General features: G+C 50.5%; 2 protein-coding genes across 2 annotated transcripts; one reads left to right on the top strand and one right to left on the bottom strand.

Moving 5' to 3' along the window:
• Nucleotides 1-3,799: 3,799 nt before the first annotated feature.
• On the bottom strand, nt 3,800-6,614 carry LOC105469646 (coiled-coil domain containing 87). The gene has a single exon (XM_011720961.2). It carries the CDS (start codon nt 6,560-6,562, stop codon nt 4,037-4,039), a length of 2,526 nt encoding a protein of 841 aa, XP_011719263.2. The 5' UTR covers nt 6,563-6,614; the 3' UTR covers nt 3,800-4,036.
• A 75-nt stretch (nt 6,615-6,689) lies between these two features.
• LOC105469645 (copper chaperone for superoxide dismutase) lies at nt 6,690-20,387 on the top strand. Its single transcript, XM_011720960.2, has 8 exons — nt 6,690-6,850; nt 7,199-7,271; nt 12,352-12,489; nt 12,695-12,872; nt 13,708-13,768; nt 19,709-19,786; nt 19,859-19,962; nt 20,072-20,387. The coding sequence occupies exons 1-8, from the start codon at nt 6,812-6,814 to the stop codon at nt 20,223-20,225; spliced, it is 825 nt and encodes a 274-aa protein (XP_011719262.1). The 5' UTR covers nt 6,690-6,811; the 3' UTR covers nt 20,226-20,387.
• The last annotated feature ends 908 nt before the right edge of the window (nt 20,388-21,295 follow it).

Here is a 21,295-nt window from a genome sequence, read left to right as displayed (position 1 = left end):
AACAAGAAAAAGCTTTTAAAAAAGAAATCTCACCAGGTGCGGTGGTTCACACCTGTAATCCCAGCACTTTGGGAGGCTGAGGTGGGCAGATCACCTGAAGTCGGGAATTGCAGACCAGCCTGATCAACATGGAGAAACCCCTGTCTCTACTAAAAAAACACAAAATTAGCTGGGTGTGGTGGCACATGCTTGTAATCCCAGCTACTTGGGAGGTTGAGGCAGGAGAATCGCTTGAACCTGGGAGGCAGAGGTTGCAGTGAGCCAAGATCGCGCCATTGCATTCCAGCCTGGGCAACAAGAGCAAAACTCTCTCATAAATAAATAAATAGCAGAAATTGAGTGACTCCAAAGCCTGTGTCTTTCTGCTACCATAGGGAGAAGGGAGAACAAGACACCAGGAGGTCCTTTTTTTTTTTGAGACAAAGTCTTGCTCTGTCACCCAGGCTGAAGTGCAGTGGTGCCATCTCGGCTCACGGCAACCTCTGCCTCCTGGGTTCAAGCAATTCTCTTGCCTCAGCCTCTCAAGTAGCTGGGATTACAGGTGTGCGCCACCATGCCCAGCTAATTTTTGTATTTTTAGTAGAGATGGGGTTTTGCCATGTTATTCAGGCTGGTCTTGAACTCCTGACCTCTGGTGATCCACTCGCCTCAGCCTCACAAAGTGCTGGGATTACAAGTGTGAGCCACCGTGCCCCGCCAGGAGGTCCTTTTTGACATTGGTTCCATCTCATCTTCTGCCATGGCCCTGTGCTCACTGCCTATTCATAGAGCCCCACAGACCCACTTTGCCCCCACCATTAAAGTCTTTTGTCCTGGCCGGGCGCGGTGGCTCAAGCCTGTAATCCCAGCACTTTGGGAGGCCGAGACGGGCGGATCATGAGGTCAGGAGATCGAGACCATCCTGGCTAACATGGTGAAACCCCGTCTCTACTAAAAAAAATACAAAAAACTAGCCGGGCGAAGTGGCGGGCGCCTGTAGTCCCGGCTACTCGGGAGGCTGAGGCAGGAGAATGGCGTAAAAACCCGGGAGGCGGAGCTTGCAGTGAGCTGAGATCCGGCCACTGCACTCCAGCCTGGGCGACACAGCGAGACTCCGTCTCAAAAAAAAAAAAAAAAAAAAGAAAAAAAAAGTCTTCTGTCCTGTAGACTCCTAATTGCTGTCACCTTTTAAACATGAACTCAGCTAAGAGACTAGACCATTGGCCTGGGGGGAAAGAAAAAGAGAAAGCAAATTGGGCAACTGCTATGTGCTGAGCAGCCCAATCACTGCGCCCAGCAGGGGGTCTCCCATACCTCCTCTCATTAATGACCACAAAGACCCCCTAAATCTCCCGGCTCATGCCCAGGCTGGTCTCCAACTCCTGAGCTCAAGCGATTCGCTCACCTCAGCCTCACAAAGTGGTAGGATTATAGGCGTGAGCCACTGTGCCTGGCCACCACAATCAATTTTAGAATATTTTCATCACCCCTAGAATAAACCCCATACCCGTTAGCGGTCACTCATTTCCCCCAACCTTGCCCGGCCCCTAGTAACCATTAATCTAATTTTTATTTCGATGAATTTGCCTATTCTGGATATTTCATATAAATAGAATCATCCAGTATGTGATCTTTTGTGTCTGGCTTCTTTCATTCAGCATGATTTTTTTGTTTGTTTTTTTGTTTTGTTTTGCTTTTTTTGAGATGGAGTCTCACTCTGTTGCCCAGGCTGGAGTGCAGTGGTGTGATCTCTGCTCACTGCAACCCCTGCCTCCCAGGTTCAAGGGATCCTCCTGCCTTAGCCTTCTAAGTAGCTGGGACTACAGGCATGCGCCACCAGACCCAGATAATTTGTATATTTTTGGTAGAGACGGGGTTTCACCATGTGGACCAGGCTGGTCTCAAACTCCTGACCTCAGGTGATCTGCCAGCCTCAGCCTCCCAAAGGGCTGGGATTACAGCCGTGAGCCACCGCACCCGGCCTCCATGTTGTCCTTTTTATTATTACTATTGCTATCCTAGTGTGTGTGCAGTGGTATCTTACTGTGGTTTTGATTTGCATGCCTTTAGTAAATACGATATTGAGCATCTTTTTATGTGTTTATTGGCCATTTGCATATCTTCTTTGGAGAAACGTCTATTCAAATCCTTCACCAATGTAAAAATTGAGTTATTTGCCTTTCTTAATTGTTAAGATTTATATATTCTAGATATGATCTCCTTATCAGGTTTATGATCACAGATATTTTCTTCCATTCTGTGTCTTTCACTTGCTTGATGGTGTCCACAGAAGCACAAGTCTTACATTTTGATCTACCACTTATTAACTGTAAGAACTGAGCAGGCCAGATGTGGTGGATCACACCTGTAATCTCAGCACTTTGGGAGGCTAAAGTGGGAGGATGGCTTGAGCTTAAGAGTTCCAGGCTAGAGAGAGTCATGATTGCACCACTGCACTCCAGCCTGGATGACAGAAAGGCACCTGGTCTCTAAGAGATTTTGAGTAAATTACCCTGCTTCTCTGAGCATTTCTCACCTGTAAAGTGAGCATCATGATGTCTTGTAGGTATAGGATAAAACTATAATGAGGTGAGAAACACAAAGCCCAGATCACAGGGCTTGGGTAGGCTCAGGTAGAATCTATACTTAGCCGAGAATCTCATGGGAGGAAGGGAATGTCTCTGAGGGTGCAGGTCATGGGTGATCCACAGGCCTCCCCATGCCTCTTTCCCCCATTATTTCCACTGTATGTGTTTATTGGCTCTGTCTGAATCTACTCCTAATTTCCTGATTGCTTCTTCTTCAGTGCCTAGCACTGTACCACACCCACAGACAATGTACATCAAATATATGATGGATGAATGAATGAATGAAAAGGAAATGAAATCTCCCACCCAAGGTTGCACTCCAGCCTGGGCAACAGAGCAAGACTCTAGCTCAAAAATATCTACATATTTTTTAAGAAACTCAAAAAATTAGCCAGGTGCGGTAGTAAGCAGCTGTAGTCCCAGCTACTCAGGAGGCTGAGGTAGGAGGATTGCTTGAGCCCAAGAGTTCAAGCTGCAGTGAGCTATGATCAGGCCACTGCACTCCAGCTTGGGCAACAGAGCAAGACCCCATCTCTAAAATTAAAAAAAAAAAAAAAAAAAAAATCCAGGTGCTGTGGCTCACTCCTGTAATCCCAGCACTTTGGGAGGCTGAAGCAGGTGGATCGCCTGAGCTCAGGAGTTTGAGACCAGCCTGGCCAACATGGTGAAACCCCCTCTCTACTAAAAATACAAAAAAGAGCCAGGTGTGGTGGCAGGTGGCTGTAGTCCCAGCTACTCAGGAGGCTGAGGCAGGAGAATCGCTTGAACCAGAGAGGCAGAGGTTGCAGTGAGCCAAGATCATACCACTGCACTCCAGCCTGGGAAACAGAGTGACACTCTGTCTCAAAAAAAAAAAAAAAAAAAAAAAATTAAAAAATTAAAAAATTGTTAACACTTGTCCCCACGGCAGGAAACTGAGATATTGGAGGTGGGTATGGGAAGGCTTACTTTTCAGTACACATCCTGGTATATTTTGTACACATCCTGGTATATTTTGTACCATGTGCATCTAATTGGTAAAAATTTAATTAATTTTAGTCTTCCTAATAGTGTTTGAGAACTAAAAGAGGTGACAATTTAATGTAGTGTGATAGGAATGCTAAAGTGAGTTGTTCCAAAGATCAACTTTGCCTCTGTCTGACCTTTCCCACTACAATGAACTCCAAGGTCTCAGTTCTTTTGATCTAGGAGATTTGGGTTGTATTGTGCAAGGCTTGACATAATGGGACTACTAGGCTTGGGGATACTTTTATGAGAATTTCACTAAGAAAACAATAGTTTTAGTCTCAATCCCTTCATAGTTGGAAGCATAATGTTCCTGAACCCCCTCTGCTCCCAGAGATAGACAAATATTTCTTCTTCCAAAGCAGTAAAGAGGTCTAGATGAGCTGCTGGCCATTTGGGGGTGAGGGAGGCATTTGAGGGCACTGGGCCTGGTCAAGGCGTAATAGGGGTATTCCCAGGAGCTACTAAAGGCTGGCTGACTGATGGGGATCCTTCAGGGCCGAGACCAGGTGGCGAACCCGCCGCTGCTGTTGCAGCCAATAGAGCATCTCCACTTTGTCACTCTTCATTTTGTCCAGGTAGCGCCGCCCCTTGAAGATCACTGGCTCGCCAAAGATTAACTCAATCTCCTCCAGGAGAGAAGCCAAAGAAGACTCCATTAAGTTGAGCTTCCTGTGGAGATGGCTTCGGATGTGATCCTCCTCCAGGAAGTGACTGGAGCTCAAGTTGGTCTTTTTGAAGAAGCGGTTGGGGTTGGAAGCTTGTCCCTCAAACCACTCTAGTCTCGCCAGCAACGCCTCCCGCAGCCGGATGGGCTTCAGGGCTTGCTCCCAGGCATTCACCAATGAAGGCAGCTGTCTCAGGCGGGCTTTGGAACTGTATTTAATGACCATGTCCACCTGGTCCTTGTCGGGGACCTCAAGCACAGACCACAGTTGTTCCAGACGCTTCTGCAGGCTCAGGATTTTGTGAGATTCTCCCAGGTGGGTGGTCTTCCCAGCTCCTAGCCTGTGCTCTAGCACGGTGTTCCAATCCCACTCTCCTGGCACAAAGTCTGGTTCTTCATCTTCTAGCAATGGGGGAGGGTGCTGAATCTCTAGGGACTCTCTGACAGGAGCCACAATCTCCACAGGAACCTCTTCTTCATGCATTTGAAAGATGACATGAAGGAAATCTGTTTCATGGTTGGTGAGGTACTTGAAGTAGTCATCCACAGACAAGGTGGTTTTCCACGAGTTCATCAAGGAGGCCTTGTTTGACCACTTCTCCCAGCTTTTGGTAGCTTGGGGTGATGGGAGGGAGGGCATCATCTCAGTATTGGACTGTAAAGTGTTTGCTCTCTGGGAGTAAAGTCCAACCAGCTCAGGGTTGATGATTTGAGACTGTTTTTCTTGACGTAGAAAGGCTGAGGACAGGAAGGTCGACCAGTCTTTATCTGCTGCAGGCTCAACTAGGGGCCCTTGATCGAAATGTAAGTGGTCAGAAGAGACATGGCTCATCAACTCCTTGTAGACCTCCCTGGTAGTACTGCCAACAAAGTTATCAATATCCATTTTTTCAATGGCTTTGGGATCCAGTTCACCAGCCAGATGGTTATACAGGGCTCCGGCCCCCTCAATGTGGAAAGAGTCTAAGAAGTTTCTATCAGAGACCCGTACGGCAGCCGCCTGGACCACGACCTCATTTCTAAGCTTCAAAGTAATGGTCACTGGTTGTGGGTGAAGTGGAAAGGATTTGGGGGGCTGGGGGTCCCACTGCCCAGAGGTTTCTTCCTCCTGGAGGTTCCTCAACATCTTCTCCAGCTCCTCCAGGTGATGCCCTGCAGCTGGGTGACGGGTCACAACCCCAAGGAGAGGAGGCAGGCCTGAGTCCAGTGGTGGGTAGCGAGTCCCCTCCAACTTCATCTTCTTTATCAACTGCTTCAGATCCTCAGCCACGATGTGCCCAGTCAGCTCTGGTTTGCTCTCTGTAGCCAAGACCAGCGGGGTTAAGGGGCGAGATCGGAGTGGAGGAAGGCCCAACTCATCTGCCAGCCTCCAGCCCTCACGCAGGGAGGGCATGGATTGGCCTCTCCGGAGCTCAGAGTAGAAAGGCAAGGGGGAAGCCCTGCTGGTGGGGGCCACAGGATAGCTGCGCAGCGACACCATCTGTGAGGAACTGATGTCGATTTCTCTCTTCTTTCCTATGGAGGGTGGCCAGTGGAGAGGCTTTTTCCTCTTCAACCGAGGGATGGACTTCAATTCCTTCACTGGATCCATCTTTCCTGGCTCATTGAGAAACTCTGGTGGACGGCTGAGTTGGATGAGGTAGTTCAGGTTGAGGTTAGAGCACTGCACTTGGGCGAAGCCAGTGCTGTGAGGCCAGGGGATAGGGCACAACTTGAATGTCCCAGCGGGGCAGACAGGGCGCAGCTTGTCCACACCTCCAGAGGCCTGCTCTGCCCTCAGCAGGGCCTGGAAGTCGGTGAGCAGGCCACGGTAGACGTCGGGACTAGTGAGGAAGAGTGTGCAGTCCCTGGCAAGGCTGGCCGCCAACCGGGTGAGCGTGGCTGATTCAGTGAAGACCCCTCTGGGGGTCGACATGGTCACCAACAGGTGCAAGTAGCGCAAGAAGAGCTGTTCACTGCTCAGCAGCACGTAAGCCTCGAGCCGCTTCCGCAGCTTGTGGTTGTTTTTGTGGCTCAGACTAAGTTCGGCGGGCGGCTCCCGCCAATTGCACTTCAGCTCGTCCAGGATGACCTTGATGAGACGTAGTCGAGCCTCAGGAGGCACTCGCGCTGCCATCCCACTGCTGGAAAGCAGCTTGGCCACCCGGCTGCACAGAGACGCCACCGTCAGCTTCGCGAGAGGGAAGGACTGTAGAATCCGGCCCTCCTGCTTGGGGCGCTTCTGAGGCTCTGGGGACGTCGCCCTAGTGGGGAAGAGCGACAGCGGACGCAGCAACCGGTGGTAAAACCGCTGGAGCTCAGGCTCGTGCTTCGGAGGCTCCATCTTACGGCCTGCGGCTGCCACCGTCGGCTAACATAAAGCGGAGTGGTTACTAAGGCAACCAGGAGCCCGAGGGCCCGAGTGCGCCTGCGCGGCCGCCACCCAGCGGCTGACGGGGCAGGGCCTTGCGTGCGCACGCACTAGGAGGCGGAGTTAAGGGTGTCTTTCGAGGGGCAGTCCCCGCGACACCGAGCTGGTTGGTGCTCCTGCGCCTGAAGAGTTCTGAGTTTCGGGCTGGTGACTGGGTCCAGAATGGCTTCGGACTCGGGGAACCAGGGGACCCTCTGCACGGTGAGGGTTGAGGCTTCGTGTAGAGCCTCGCCGGGCAGAGAGCCTCGGCCCCTGGGGTGATCGTTACCTTGGGTCTAAGAGGGGAAGGAGTGAGCACTTGGGTTGGGGCCTGGGGCCACGGGATGAAACTAGCATGCGAGGGTAGCAGGGGCCCTGCGTGAGTGTTGAGGGAGTGACTCCCATGGCCCTGGAATGGTCATGAGAGTCATAAAGAAGGTGCTTGAAGAGGGATTACGTGGGGGCTTGTTCCCAGACCTTGGAGTGGTCATAGGGTAGGTAGGTGGTGAAACAAAGTCATACCAACGCACTTCCCCAGCGATCATCGGTCGGTCCCTGCTGCCCTTGCAGTTGGAGTTCGCGGTGCAGATGACCTGTCAGAGCTGTGTGGACGCGGTGCGCAAGTCCCTGCAAGGGGTGGCAGGTAAGAACAGGGTAAACTTTTCAGCGGACAGTCCAGAGGCCTCTAGGAGGGACCAGGCGAATCTATTAGACGAACCTTACTCCCATTTTACAGATGCAGAAACTGAACCCCAGAGAGTGGAAGGAATGTTCTCAGAGTTACACACAGACCTGGAGGGAGAGCCTAGAGTACAGCTGTCCAGCTTGCCCTGACAGGTTCTAACTGCCTGTCTTACTGTCCTGAACCTCACGTGCCCCAGAGACTGAGGAGCTAGGCTGAAGGAGTTCCTTGGAAAACAGGCAGTTTTTGCTTGGGAAACAACATAATCTTGACAAAGCAAACAGCAGTGCTGGCCCTATACCATCCTGAGTAGCTTCTGGTTCTTAAAAGGCCAGCTGGTCTGTAGGTGACCTGGCACAATTAGAAAGATCTGGAAAGGTAGAGCCACCAGCATGGCTCTGGGAACTGGCTTCCTTTGATTCTGTTAAGTGTTCATCCAGGCCAGGCTTAGTGGCTCATGCCTGTAATCCCAACACTTTGGGACGCCGAAGTGGGTGGATTGCTCAAGTCCAGGAGTTTGAGACCAGCCTGAGCAACATGGTGAAAACTCTTCTCTATAAAAAATACAAAAATTAGCTGGGCGTCATGGTGCGCACCTGTAGTCCCAGCTACTAGGGAGGCCGAGGCAGGAGGATCACTTGAGCTCAGGAGGTGGAGGCTGCAGTGAGTTGGATTGCGCCAGTGCACTCCAGGCTGGGTGACAGAGTGAGATCCTGTCTCAAAAAAAGAAAAAGTCATTTGGCAGGTATGGACCAGACACTGGGGTTTTTTAGGGAGAAGAGTTCACACGGGTATCGGGCACATCCCCTACACTCAGGTGGAAATAAGCATGTAAGCGTTGCCTGGGTGGCATTCACAGAATGCTTCATGGGAAGAGCAATCCTGAGAGGGAATGAGATGAGATGGCTTCTGAACCTGGGACCTTGGTAGTGGTGGACTTTGTAAAGTGGTTAGGGGTGTGAGCTCTAGAGTTCAAACCCCCTCTTTGCCACTTAATGGCACTAAGACTTCATGCGTGTTACTTTTTGTGTTTCTGTTTCTTCCATGTTAAATGGGGGATGATAATAGAAGCTACTGTGGAGGATTGTCTTGAAGAGTAACCGAGTTAATACAAAAAAAGCACTTAGAAAAGTCTTTGGCATGTAGTAACAGCCCAGTCCATCCTAGGGGATTGTGAGAGGAAGGGCTGACAGGTGGTGATCTGGATGGAAGGAGGCTGGAGGGGGCAATGGTGAAGCTGGGTTTGCTTAGACTATGTGTTTTGGGCTGGTGAGTGAGCCCTCCACTTCCTGTACAACTTGCTTGCCAGGAGAGCAGACAGTTGGCCTTTCTCTTGGACCCGGCTCAGTTTTCAGCCCTCAGCGTGTTTCTTAGGCACCAGATAAAGACTTCTGGTGACTCTGTGTTTTCTGGTCTGGCTTGGCTTTCTCATGGGGCCCAGCAAGGAAGTTGTAGTTTTCTAGAATGCACACACACAGAGAAAGACAGTTGCCATCTCAGGAGGCCTGGGGGAAGGCCTTCTCAGGAGATAAGCAGGAGGAGCACCCAGCCCAAGGCTCACCCCCTAGGATCTCTGTCACTTGCCCTGGTGTTCTCTGTGGCCTTCTGTTTTCTCCCTCATTGGGCTCTGAGCCAACCAAGGGTGGGCCTGGCCACATTCCAAGGTCTGCCAGTCTTTTTTTTTTTTTTTTTTTTTTGAGACGGAGTCTCGCTCTGTCGCCCAGGCTGGAGTGCAGTGGCGCGATCTCGGCTCACTGCAAGCTCCGCCTCCCGGGTTCACGCCATTCTCCTGCCTCAGCCTCCCGAGTAGCTGGGACTACAGGCGCCCACAACCGCGCCCGGCTAATTTTTTGTATTTTTAGTAGAGACGGGGTTTCACCGTGGTCTCAATCTCCTGACCTTGTGATCCGCCCGCCTCGGCCTCCCAAAGTGCTGGGATTACAGGCGTGAGCCACCGCGCCCGGCAAGGTCTGCCAGTCTTAAGGAGCAAACTGAATGGCTGCTTAGCTAAGGAACCAGCCTCCCTCTTGGTTCAGACTCAGTCAAGAATTCAGGAGGTGCATAGTGACAAGGAGCTTCCCACTTCAGGAGCAGAGAATCAGCTCTTCTCTGGAGACCCCAGGGTCTGGGAACTCTCCTATGCCGAATCCTGTCATCAGGACATCTTATCTGCTGTGTGTCCAAAACATACTTAGGCCTCCACACTGCTGCAGGCCACCCCGCCTTTCCCTAGCCTGTGTAAGAACCTCATCCTTTGATGGGTTCCCCATTGCTTCTGTTGCCCCCTCTAATAGCTTTTGCACATAAAAGCCAGTGTGAGATAGATAGATAGATAGATAGATAGATTTTTTTTTTTTTTTTTTTTTTTTTTTTTTGAGACAGGGTCTTGTTCTGCTCTGTTGCCTGGGCTGGAGTGCAGTGGCACTGTCTCAGCTCCCTGCAGCCTCCACTTCACGGTTCATTCAATTCTCCCACCTCAGCTTCCCGAGTAGTTGGGATTACAGGTGTGCACCACCATGCCTGCCTAATTTTTGTACTTTTACTAAAGATGGAGTTTTGCCATGTTGGCAAGGCTGGTATCGAACTCCTGGCCTCATGTGATCCACCTGCCTCAGCTTCCCAAAGTGCTGGGATTATAGGTGTGAGCCACCACACCCGGCAGACAACTGACTTCGAGACCTGCCTGGTCAACATGGTGAAACCCTGTCTCTACTAAAAATATTCAAAAAAATTAGTCAGACATGGGGGCGCATGTCAGTAGTCCTACCTACATGGGAAGCTAAGGCAGGAGAATTGCTTGAACCCAGGAGGCAGAGGTTGCAGTGAGCCAAGATCGTGCCACTGTGCTCCAGCCTAGGTGACAAAGCAAGGCTCCATCTCAAAAATAAAAAAATATATCATTCATGTATTATAAAAATCACCCATTTAGGCCAGGCGCAGTGGCTCACACCTGTAGTCCCAACAATTTGGGAGGCCAAGGCGGGTGGATCACTTGTGCTCAGGAGTTGGGGACCAGCCTCTGGGCAACATGGTGAAACCTCGTCTCTACTAAAAATACAAAAAATTAGCCGGGTGTGGTGGCGCATGTCTGTAGTGCCAGCTATTTTGGAGGCTGAGACAGAAGAATTGCCTGAACCTAGGAGGTGGAGATTGCAGTGAGCCGAGATTGTGCCATTACGCTCCAGCCTGGGCGACAGAGCGAGACTCTGTCTCAAAAAAAAAAAAAAAAAAAAAAAAAAAAAATCACCCATTTAAAGGATACACTTCATCTGTTTGTAGTATTTTCAGAGTTGTGCAACCATCTCTCCACTGTCAGTTTTACATTTTAATCACTTCATAAAGAAATCCTAGGCCGGAGCCAGGTCTGATGGCTCATGCCCTGTAATCTCAGTACTTTGGGAGACTGAGGCAGGCAGATGACCTGAGGTTAGGAGTTCAAGAGCTGCCTGGCCAACATAGTGAAACCCCATGTCTATTAAAAGAAAAAAATACAAAAAAATTAGCCGAACGTGGTGGTGGTGTGTGCCTGTGGTACCAGCTACTCCAGAGGCTGAGGCAGGAGAATCACTTAAACCAGGGAGGTGGAGGTTTCAGTGAGCTGAGATTGTGCCACTGCACTCCAGCCTAGGTGACAGAGCGAGACTCCATCTCAAAAAAATTAAAAAAATAAAATAAAAAATAGAGACAGAAAATAGATTGGTGGCAGGGGTGGGTGGCAGAATAGGAGGGTGATAGCTAAGGGATTTAGGATTTCCTTTTATTTTATTTTATTTTATTTTATTTTATTTTATTTTATTTCAGAGACAGAGTCTCACTTTTTCACCCAGGCTGGAGTGCAGTGGTGCAATCTCGGCTTACTGCAACCTCCGCCTCCTGGGTTCAAGCAATTCTTGTGCCCCAGCCTCCCAAGTAGCTGGGACTACAGGTGCGCACCCCCATGTCTGGCAAATTTTTATATTTTTGGTAGAGACAGGGTTTCACCATGTTGGCCAGGTTGGTCTCAAACTCCTGACCTCAGGTGATCCACAGACCTCGCCCTCCCAAACTGCTGGGATTACAGGCATGAGCCACCGCACCCGGCCTATTTTGTTCTCTTTTTTTTGTTGTCGTTGTTTTTCCGTGATGGAGTCTTGCTCTGTCACCCAGGCTGGAGTGCATTGGCATGGTGGCTCATAACTGTAATCCTAGCACTTTGGGAGGCCGAGGTGGGTGGATCACCTGAGGCCAGGGGTTCGAGACCATCCTGGCCAACATGGTGAAACCCCATCTCTATTAAAAATACAATAATTAGCCGGACATGGTGGTGTATGCTTGTAATCCCAGCTACTTGGGAGGCTGAGACAAGAGAATTGCTTGAATCTGACAGGTGGAGGTTGCAGTGAGCCAAGATCCTGTCACTGCACTCCAGTCTGAGCAACAGAGTGAGACTCTGTCTAAAAAACAAACAAACAAAAATTTAAGCTATCTCCTATGGGAAGGATATTTTCTGTCTCTGTGGATTTGCCTGTTCTAGACATCTCAGGTACATGGCATTATATATGTGGCTTTGTGACTGGCTTTCACGTAGCATAATGTTTCAAGGTCTGTCCATGTTGTAGCATGCATCAGCACTTCATTCCTGAATAGTATTTCATTGTATGGATACTACATTTTATCTGTTCCTTAGTTGATGGACATTTGGGTTATTTTTATCTTTTGGCTATTGTGAATAATGCTGCTATGGATAGCCCACTTTAAAAAAGAAAAAAATACGGCTTTAAAAAGAATTATGTATGTTTCCAAAGTTATAAATAATGCCTGGCGAGTATTAGGACTCACATAAATCCTGGGGGCAAGGTGGCATTATCCCAATTTGTATGAAAAGAAACAGACTCAGAAATGAGGAGGCTTACTCAGGGTTACACAGTTACAAGGTAGCTTGCCTCTGGCCATGGGAAGTTTGGTGGAAATGGGGATGGAGAATTGCTGTCTGTTTCTCTGTTTCCTGCTTCCAGCACTGGGTGCCAGCCTCTGTTGCCCTCTTCCCTCTCTCTCTTGCCAGGTGTCCAGGATGTGGAGGTGCACTTGGAGAATCAGATGGTCTTGGTACACACCACTCTGCCCAGCCAGGAGGTGCAGGCTCTCCTGGAAGGCACGGGGCGGCAGGCAGTACTCAAGGGCATGGGCAGCGACCAGTTGCGTGAGTGACCACTATGGCCTTGGCCCCTCTGGGAGGGAGGTGGCTCAGAGCTGGTACAAATCTAACCATAGGATTCTCGGGCTCTGGGTTGGCGTGGCTTTGAGGAAGGTGTGAAAATTATGAGAGACTCCCTGCCCTTGCCGAGCTGCTTAAGAGGTGTGCTGGGTGAGGTGGCAAGCCAACCCAAGTATCTAATACCTTGCAGATAATCTGGGGGCAGCAGTGGCCATCCTGGGAGGGCCTGGCACCGTGCAGGGGGTGGTGCGCTTCCTACAGCTGAGCCCTGAGCGCTGCCTCATCGAGGGAACTATTGACGGCCTGGAGTCTGGGCTGCATGGACTCCATGTCCATCAGTATGGGGACCTCACAAACAACTGCAACAGGTGAGTTGTCCAAAGTCTCCCCAGTAGCATCCTCAGCTACACATTTTCACACTTGCCCCTCACCAATACTCTGTGAGGCACATACACACAGGCACAACCTCCAGATGAGGAAACTGAGGCTCACGGAGGTTAAATGACTTGCCAAAGGTCCAGAGCAGGTAAAAGGTAGAGTTGGGATTTGAGTCAAGATCTGACTTTGGCTGGGCACAGTAGCTCACACCTGTAATCCTAGTACTTTGAGAGGCCAAGGTGGGCGGATCACCTGAGGTCAGGAGTTCAAGACCAGCCTGGCCAACATGGTGAAACCCCATCTCTACTAAAAATACAAAAAAAATTAGCCGAGCGCAGTGGCACATGCCTGTAATCCCAGCTACTGGGGAGGCTGAGGCAGGAGAATCAATTGAACTCAGGAGGTGGAGGTTGTGGTGAGCTGAGATTGCACCACTGCTCTCCAGCTCAGGGGCGACAGGGCAAAACACTGTCTCAAGAAAAAAAAAAATTTGATGTTGCAGGTCCTGCTTGTAACCACCTTACTGCCTCTGAGATGGAAGGGGACTTCTGGACACAGGAAAGGAAGGGTCCCCATGCCATGGTGTTAGTTATGCTGTGATACAACTAGTTGTTTACTCATCTGTGACTCCCCTGAGCCAGGAGCTTATTGAGGACAGGACCCATGTCTGATTCTTCTCAGTGCCCTCTACCCAAAGCCCAGCACAGAGTAGGCCTGTTTGTTGAATGAATGAATGAATGAATGAAGCAAATATAGATAGGTGAGAGGGTAGAGCACCTGCTCTGTGAGCTGCTTTCCTGCCCACCTGTTTCCTTTCTTTCCTAGCTGTGGGGACCACTTTAACCCTGATGGAGCATCTCATGGGGGCCCCCAGGACTCTGACCGGGTAAGTGTCTGTCTGGTTTTGGGCTTGAGCTGAGAGAGGACCTAAAGTCTCAGAGGCAGGGCAGGCAACTCTTTTTTTTTTTTTTTTTTTTTTTTTTTTGAGACGGAGTCTTGCTCTGCCGCCCAGGCTGGAGTGCAGTGGCCGGATCTCAGCTCACTGCAAGCTCCGCCTCCCGGGTTCACGCCATTCTCCTGCCTCAGCCTCCCGAGTAGCTGGGACTACAGGCGCCCGCCACCTCGCCCGGCTAGTTTTTTGTATATTTTAGTAGAGACGGGGTTTCACCATGTTAGCCAGGATGGTCTCGATCTCCTGACCTCGTGATCCGCCCGTCTCGGCCTCCCAAAGTGCTGGGATTACAGGCTTGAGCCACCGCGCTCGGCCAGGCAGGCAACTCTTGGGATCTTAACAGTGTCATTCCTTTTTAGTGGAGTCTTTTCCTCTCACTTTGTTTTGCTGAATTTGGAAACATTTGTTGACACTTTCTATGATCAAAGACCAGGGGATACAATAGATTACAGCCCCAGTGCCTGACCCAAGGAGCTCACAGTCTCTGGGGGAGATCACTGAATTCCATGGTTTCCAGGCAGTGAGATAATCCTTACAGGAGCCTGCAAGGGGCCCTGGAGCCCAGAGTGAATAATTCATCTGCCTGAGGGGCAGGGGCAGTGGGAGGAAGTAAAATATGGAAGTTGAGGGTTTTACCTAAACTGAAAAGGCTGTCCCTGGCGCTCCCTAACACCCCTGGTCCTGGAGTTTCATTTTTCAGCAGAGAATCATTTCCCAATCTTCAGGGAATTGCGTGTTGCCTTAATGATTTTTTGCCTTACCTGAGTACTAGTTGTATTGTTAGTTACTCAATCATTTGATTTTTTTATTTTATTTTTTGAGACAGAGTTTTGTTCTTATTGCCCAGGCTAGAGTGTAATGACGTGGTCCCAGCTCACTGCAACCTCCGCCTCCCAAGTTCAAACAATTCTCCTGCCTCAGCCTCCCTAGTAGCTGGTACTATAGGTACACACCACCACACCTGGCTAATTTTTGTATTTTTAGTAGAGATGGGGTTTTACCAGGTTGGTCAGGCAGTCTCAAACTCCTGACCTCAAGCGATCCACCCACCTCAGCCTCCCAAAGTGCTGGAATTACAGGTGTGAGCCACTGTACCCGGCTCTGACTGTGCCATTTTCTATCTTGATGGGTTTGCAACCTTGTGCCATAAAGCAAATGAAACCATGGTATGTGTTCCTTAATGCATGTAACTGATTTTTGGACTTTTCACATCTCTGTTACCTTTCATGCTTTTCTTTTCTTCTGTTTATTTTCCTTTTCCTTCTTTCTTTCCTTTTTTTTTCCTTTTCTTTCTTTTCTTTTTTGAGATAGGATCTCACTCTGTTGCCCATGCTGGAGTGCAGTGGTGCGATCATGGCTCACTACAGCCTTGAACTCGGGGGCTTAAGCAATCCTCCCACTTCACCTGATAGCTGGGACCACAAGCATGTGCCACCATACCCAGTTAATTTTTTTTTTTTTTTTGTAGAAATAAGGTATTACTCAGTGAAACCCCGTCTCTACTAAAAAATACAAAAAATTAGCCAGGTGTAGTGGTGGGCGCCTGTAGTCCCAGCTGCTCGGGAGGCTGAGGCAGGAGAATGGCATGAACCTGGGAGGCAGAGCTTGCAGTGAGCCAAAAAAAATAGGGTGTTACTATATTCCTCAGGCTGGTCTCAAACTGCTGGGCTCAAGCAGTCCTCCCTCCTCAGCCTCCCAGTGTTAGGATTACGAGCATGGCCGGGCGCGGTGGCTCAAGCCTGTAATCCCAGCACTTTGGGAGGCCGAGACGGGTGGATCACGAGGTCAGGAGATCGAGACCATCCTGGCTAACACGGTGAAACCCCGTCTATACTAAAAAATACAAAAAAAAAAAACTAGGCCGGGCGCGGTGGCTCAAGCCTGTAATCCCAGCACTTTGGGAGGCCGAGGCGGGTGGATCACAAGGTCAGGAGATCGAGACCACAGTGAAACCCCGTCTCTACTAAAAAAAATACAAAAAAAATTAGCCGGGCGCGGTGGCGGGCGCCTGTAGTCCCAGCTACTCAGGAGGCTGAGGCAGGAGAATGGCGGGAACCCGGGAGGTGGAGCTTGCAGTGAGCCGAGATCGCGCCACTGCACTCCAGCCTGGGCAACAGCGTGAGACTCCGTCTCAAAAAAAAAAAAAAAAAAAAAAAAAAAAAACTAGCCGGGCGAGGTGGCAGGTGCCTGTAGTCCCAGCTACTTGGGAGGCTGAGGCAGGAGAATGGCACGAACCTCGGGGGTGGAGCTTGCAGCCTGGGCGACAGAGCCAGACTCCGTGTCCAAAAAAAAAAAAAAAAAAAGGATTACGAGCATGAGCTAGCGTGCCTGGCCTCTGTCACATTTCTTTTTTTTTTCTTTTTCTTTTTTGTATTTTTAGTAGAAACGAGGTTTTGCCATGTTGGCCAGGCTGGACTTGAACTCCCAACCTCAAGTAATCCGCCTGCCTTGGCCTCCCAAAGTGCTAGGATTGCAGGCGTGAACCACCGTGCCCGACCACTCTGTCACATTTCTAATGGTCAAAAGTTTTTACTCCCTGTTCTGGGAAATCGGAGAGGCATTTCTATAGAGTCCATTGCACAGTGCCATGCGTATGCTCAGTGATTAGTAATCTGCTGCTGCTGCAAATCAAATGACTCCAAAGTTAGGAGTTTAAAACAACAAACATATACTGTCTCTGGGGCAGGAATTTGTGTGTGACTTAGCTGGGTGCCTGCAGCTCAGGGTCTCTCTCGGGGCTGCAGTCATCTTAGGGCCCCACGTGGGGAGAATCTGCTTCCAGGTTTGCTCATGTTGCTGTTGGCAGGCCCCAGGTCCTCTGGCTGTTGGCCAGAGACATCAGTTCTTTGCCACGTGGGTCTCTCCCTAGGGCAGCTCACAACACGGCAGTTGGCTTCCCTCAGAGTGAATGAGCAAGAGAGAGATTGAGATTGGGAGAGGGCGTCCAAGACTCAAGCCACATTCTTTTGTAACCTAATCTTAGAAGTGACACTAGGTCCAGCCCATGCTCAAGGGAGGTGCAAAGCCCTGGAGGCATGGAATAGCAGGGAGTGTTTCTGAAGGGCAGGAGACTGCCTTGTGACCTGTGTTTTCTTCCTGGGCCCCAGGTGGGGCAGGGAATCAGAAGGAGCTGGCATCAAAAGCTATACCTCACTCAACCCCTTAACTTAGACAAGGAAGAACTGAGCAGGAGCTGAGCAGCCAAGGCTACAGTGACTGGCAAGTTGCTGTTGGGTTTTAGCATGTGCTTTTCCCAGATGGAAAAGAATTTCATGTAGGAATTTGCATCCAGCCTAGTTGTCTCTTGCACATCTCCTAACTGATCTCTAAGCTCCCTTCTGTTCTCTCCTTACCTGCTCCAGTCCTTACTTTTCATAGACTGCACTAGAAGGATTGTTCTGAAGCCTGGAGTAACCAGGCCATGCCCCTGCCTGAAACTTGTCTTGGCTCCCAGTGCTTGAGAGTACAAGCTGGGCCTAGCTTCTTAGTGTGGACATTCAATGCCCCACTCCCCCGGCCTGTTGCCCCTGCCTGTGTGCTGAGGAAACAGCCTGGAAAGACTGCCTTTCCCTGAACTCCTGCTGGGTCATGCTTCCAGCCACGCTGTCCAGGCTGCCCCCTGCCTTGAGGCTGCTCCTCAAGCCGGGCACGGTGGCTCATGCCTGCAATCCCAGCACTTTGGGAGGCCACGGCGGATGGGTTACTTGAGGTCAGGAGTTTGAGACCAGCCTGACCAACATGGTGAAACTCTGTCTCTATTAAAAATACAAAAGTTGGCTGGGCGCGGTGACTCAAGCCTGTAATCCCAGCACTTTGGGAGGCCGAGATGGGCGGATCACGAGGTCAGGAGATCGAGACCATCCTGGCTAACACGGTGAAACCCCGTCTCTACTAAAAATACAAAAAAAAAAAAAACTAGCCGGGTGAGGTGGCGGGCGCCTATAGTCCCAACTACTCGGGAGGCTGAGGCAGGAGAATGGCGTGAACCCGGGAGGCGGAGCTTGCAATGAGCTGAGATCCGGCCACTGCACTCCAGCCTGGGCAACAGAGCTAGACTTCATCTAAAAAAAAATAAATAAATAAAATAAAAATACAAAAGTTGAGCCTGGCGCGGTAGCTTACGCCTGTAATCCCAGCACTTTGGGAGGCTGAGGCGGGCAGATCACGTGGTCACGAGATTGAGACCATCCTGGCTAACACAGTGAAACCCTGTCTCTACTAAAAATACAAAAAATTAGCTGGGCGTGGTGGCGTGCGCCTGTAGTCCCAGTTACTCGGGAGGCTGAGGCAGGAGAATGGCGTGAACCGGGGAGGTGGAGCTTGTAGTGAGCCAAGGTCACGCCACTGCAGTCCAGCCTGGGTGACAGAGTGAGACTCCATCTCAAAAGAAAAAGAAACAAAAACAAAACAAAAGTTAGCCAGGCATGGTGGCGTGCATCTGTAGTCCCACCTACTCGGGAGGCTGAGACAGGAGAATCACTTGAACCTAGGAGGTGGAAAGTTGCAGTGAGCCCAGATCGTACCACTGCACTCCAGCCTGGACAACAGAGCCAGACTCTGTCTCAAAAAATAAATAAATTAATTAAAAGACATACAAAAACTAGCCAGGCCTAGTGGTGCGTGCCTGTAATCCCAGTTACTCGGGAGGCTGAGGCAGGAGAATTGCTTGAACCCGGGAAGCACAGATTGCTATGAGCCAAGATCACACCGTTGCATTCCAGCCTGGGCATCGCAGTGAGACTTCGTATCAAAACAAAACAAAAACAAACAAGCAAAAAAAAAAAAAACAAACACTCTTCAGGGCTCTGTATCACCTTGCCCTCCTTGATCTTTCTGCTATTTAAGTCCCCAATGCAGGGCATAACAAAAAGTGCCAGGTGCAGGCAGCAGATGTCCCTCTGGAAAATGAGATAAAGCAGAACTGGCACTTCTTCCTGCCCATCAGTTGGTGGCACAGTGAGATGCCTGGTTACTCAGCAGCAAGGTCATGGGAGCCTACCCGCACTGGCACAGGCACTTGTTTCTGCCCAAAATGTCAGGTTGGGGACAATTTATTTGCACAGATGTGGGTTTCTGAGGCTCACTAGTAAGGCCTTGTCACCCCAAAACACACCAACTGTTGTATTCACCCTGTGTGTCATGACCCCTAATCTGTTCTGTGTCTGGGTCCCCACCATGTTCTGAGTCCCTGGAGGATGGTGACCTGCATACTGCCCGCCATGCCTGGTACAGTGTGTCTGACCTAGGAGGTGCTCATGGGTGTGTTATGGCATTTTTTCTTACCTTCAAAGCAGAAGGAGGGCAGAGCCAGCTTCTAGGGGCTAGGACAGGCTCTTTGCCCCTTGCGTTTCCTTCTGTTCCTGGAATCTGGGAGTCAGGGAAATGACATTGGCTGCCTATGATGGTCAGGGAAGCCAAGCTTGGCCAACTTAAGCCTATGGGAATTGAAGACAGCCAAGGGCTCACAAAGCCATCAGGAGGCTGCGAAACTGGGCTAACTGGAGGCTGAGAAGCAGCACTGGGCGATGGCCTCACTGGAAAAACAGTCTGGTCTAACAGGAATGACTGCACAGGCAGGGGAAACTTCTACCGGCTCTTTTCAGCCCACTGTCATCCTGCCCAGGATTTCAGTTCCAGGGAGGGAGTGTTCAGATGGTGCAGGACTTCCTGGACCACTTTCCACTTCCAGAGAGGGCCAAGAGAACCTTGTCTGCCCAGTCCTTGGGGAGCTCAGATCCTACCAGACTGGTACCCACAGGAGGAAATGGGTACTTTGGGGAAGCAGGAAGAGGCATCGGAATCAGAAAGTCAGAAGATAGCAGATTGGCACCATGTGGCACACATCCCCTCTATACACACTGGGTCTCATTCCAGCACCGCGGAGACCTGGGCAATGTCCATGCTGATGCTGACGGCTGCGCCATCTTCAGAATGGAGGATGAGAAGCTGAAGGTAAGGTGGAAAAGAAGGCGGGCACCCTTCCTAACAGGGTCCATCGTCTGAGGCTGTCGTCTCTCCTCAAAGGTGTGGGATGTGATTGGCCGCAGCCTGGTTATTGATGAGAGAGAAGATGACCTAGGCCGGGGAGGCCATCCCTTATCCAAGATCACAGGGAACTCTGGGCAGAGGTGAGTGGTGTCGGCCCCTGCAGGAGGCTGTGCTCTGCGGATGGTGCATGAGGAACCCAGGGGTGGGGACCTAAACAAGTACCCACCCTGACCACACATTCTTCTGCAGGTTGGCCTGCGGCATCATTGCACGCTCTGCTGGCCTCTTCCAGAACCCCAAGCAGATCTGCTCTTGCGATGGCCTCACCATCTGGGAGGAGCGAGGCCGGCCCATCGCTGGCAAGGGCCGAAAGGAGTCAGCCCAGCCCCCTGCCCACCTTTGAGCAGGACCTCACCTTGGCTCTGTTGCTGTCCTCCAGGGCGAGCACTTTCCTCTTCCAGAGGGGGCCAGAGGGACCTTGCCTGCCCAGTCTTTGGAGCGCTCAGTACAGGGCAGGAGCTGCTGCGGTGTTCCCTTGGCAAATGAGTTTTATTTTCATTTGGGACTTGGTGTTTTGTGCTTGTCTCTGTGCCCCTTATGGGCTTGGTGAACATAGCTCTGCCTCTTCCCTTTGTATCAGGGCCACCCCTTAGCATTGGAGCCAAACAAACCTGAATTCAAACCCACACACACACTGAAGTCCCCATCTTCCTCCTTGGAGCCATAATGAAGAGCCACCACAGTCAAGTTTCTGTTGGTGGCCTGTCCCCTCCCCTCACTATGGCTGATTGGAACCAGAATGGACATCTGACCTGTGGTGGCCCATGCTTTCCCTGAGAAATCAGCAGATCCAGCTTTAGTTTCTTCCTATGGTTGGACCCATAACCTGGGAATATGGGAAGTTTTGGTGGCCCTCTTCTCCCTGCCTTATTGACTGAGCACCAGAAAAAGCCAGTCAGCTAGGAAGGAAGAATGAAGCAGGGAGAACCTAAGAGTTGCTGGAGAATCCCAGTCACTCTGGAGTCCCCTCTCTGAGCCTTTCCTGAGGCCAGCTGCCTCCTGCCTGGGATTGAACAGATGCTCCTGAATCCTCCTAATGCATCCCCCTGTTAAGATAATCTGGCTTGAGGCCAGGCACGGTAGCTCACACCTGTAATCCCAGCACTTCGGAAGGCCAAGGTGGGAGGATCTCTTGAGCCCAGGAGTTTGAGACCAGCCGGGGCAACAGAGTAAGGCCCCATCTCTACAAAAAGTTTTTTTAATTAGCTGGGTGTGATGGTGCATGCTTGTGGTCCCAGCTACTTGGGAGGCTGAGGTGGGAGGATCGCTTGAGCCTGGGAGGTCGAGGCTGTAGTGAACCGTGATCACACCACTGCATTCCAGCCTGGGCAACAGAGCAAGACTGCATCTCAAAAAACAACAACAACAACAACAAAAAAACCTGACTTTATTTCTTTTAGTCATAAGTAAAAA

The sequence above is a fragment of the Macaca nemestrina genome, chromosome 12, assembly GCF_043159975.1.
Source record: "Macaca nemestrina isolate mMacNem1 chromosome 12, mMacNem.hap1, whole genome shotgun sequence".
NCBI lineage: Eukaryota > Metazoa > Chordata > Mammalia > Primates > Cercopithecidae > Macaca > Macaca nemestrina.
This window is presented reverse-complemented; position numbering and strand designations above follow the sequence as displayed.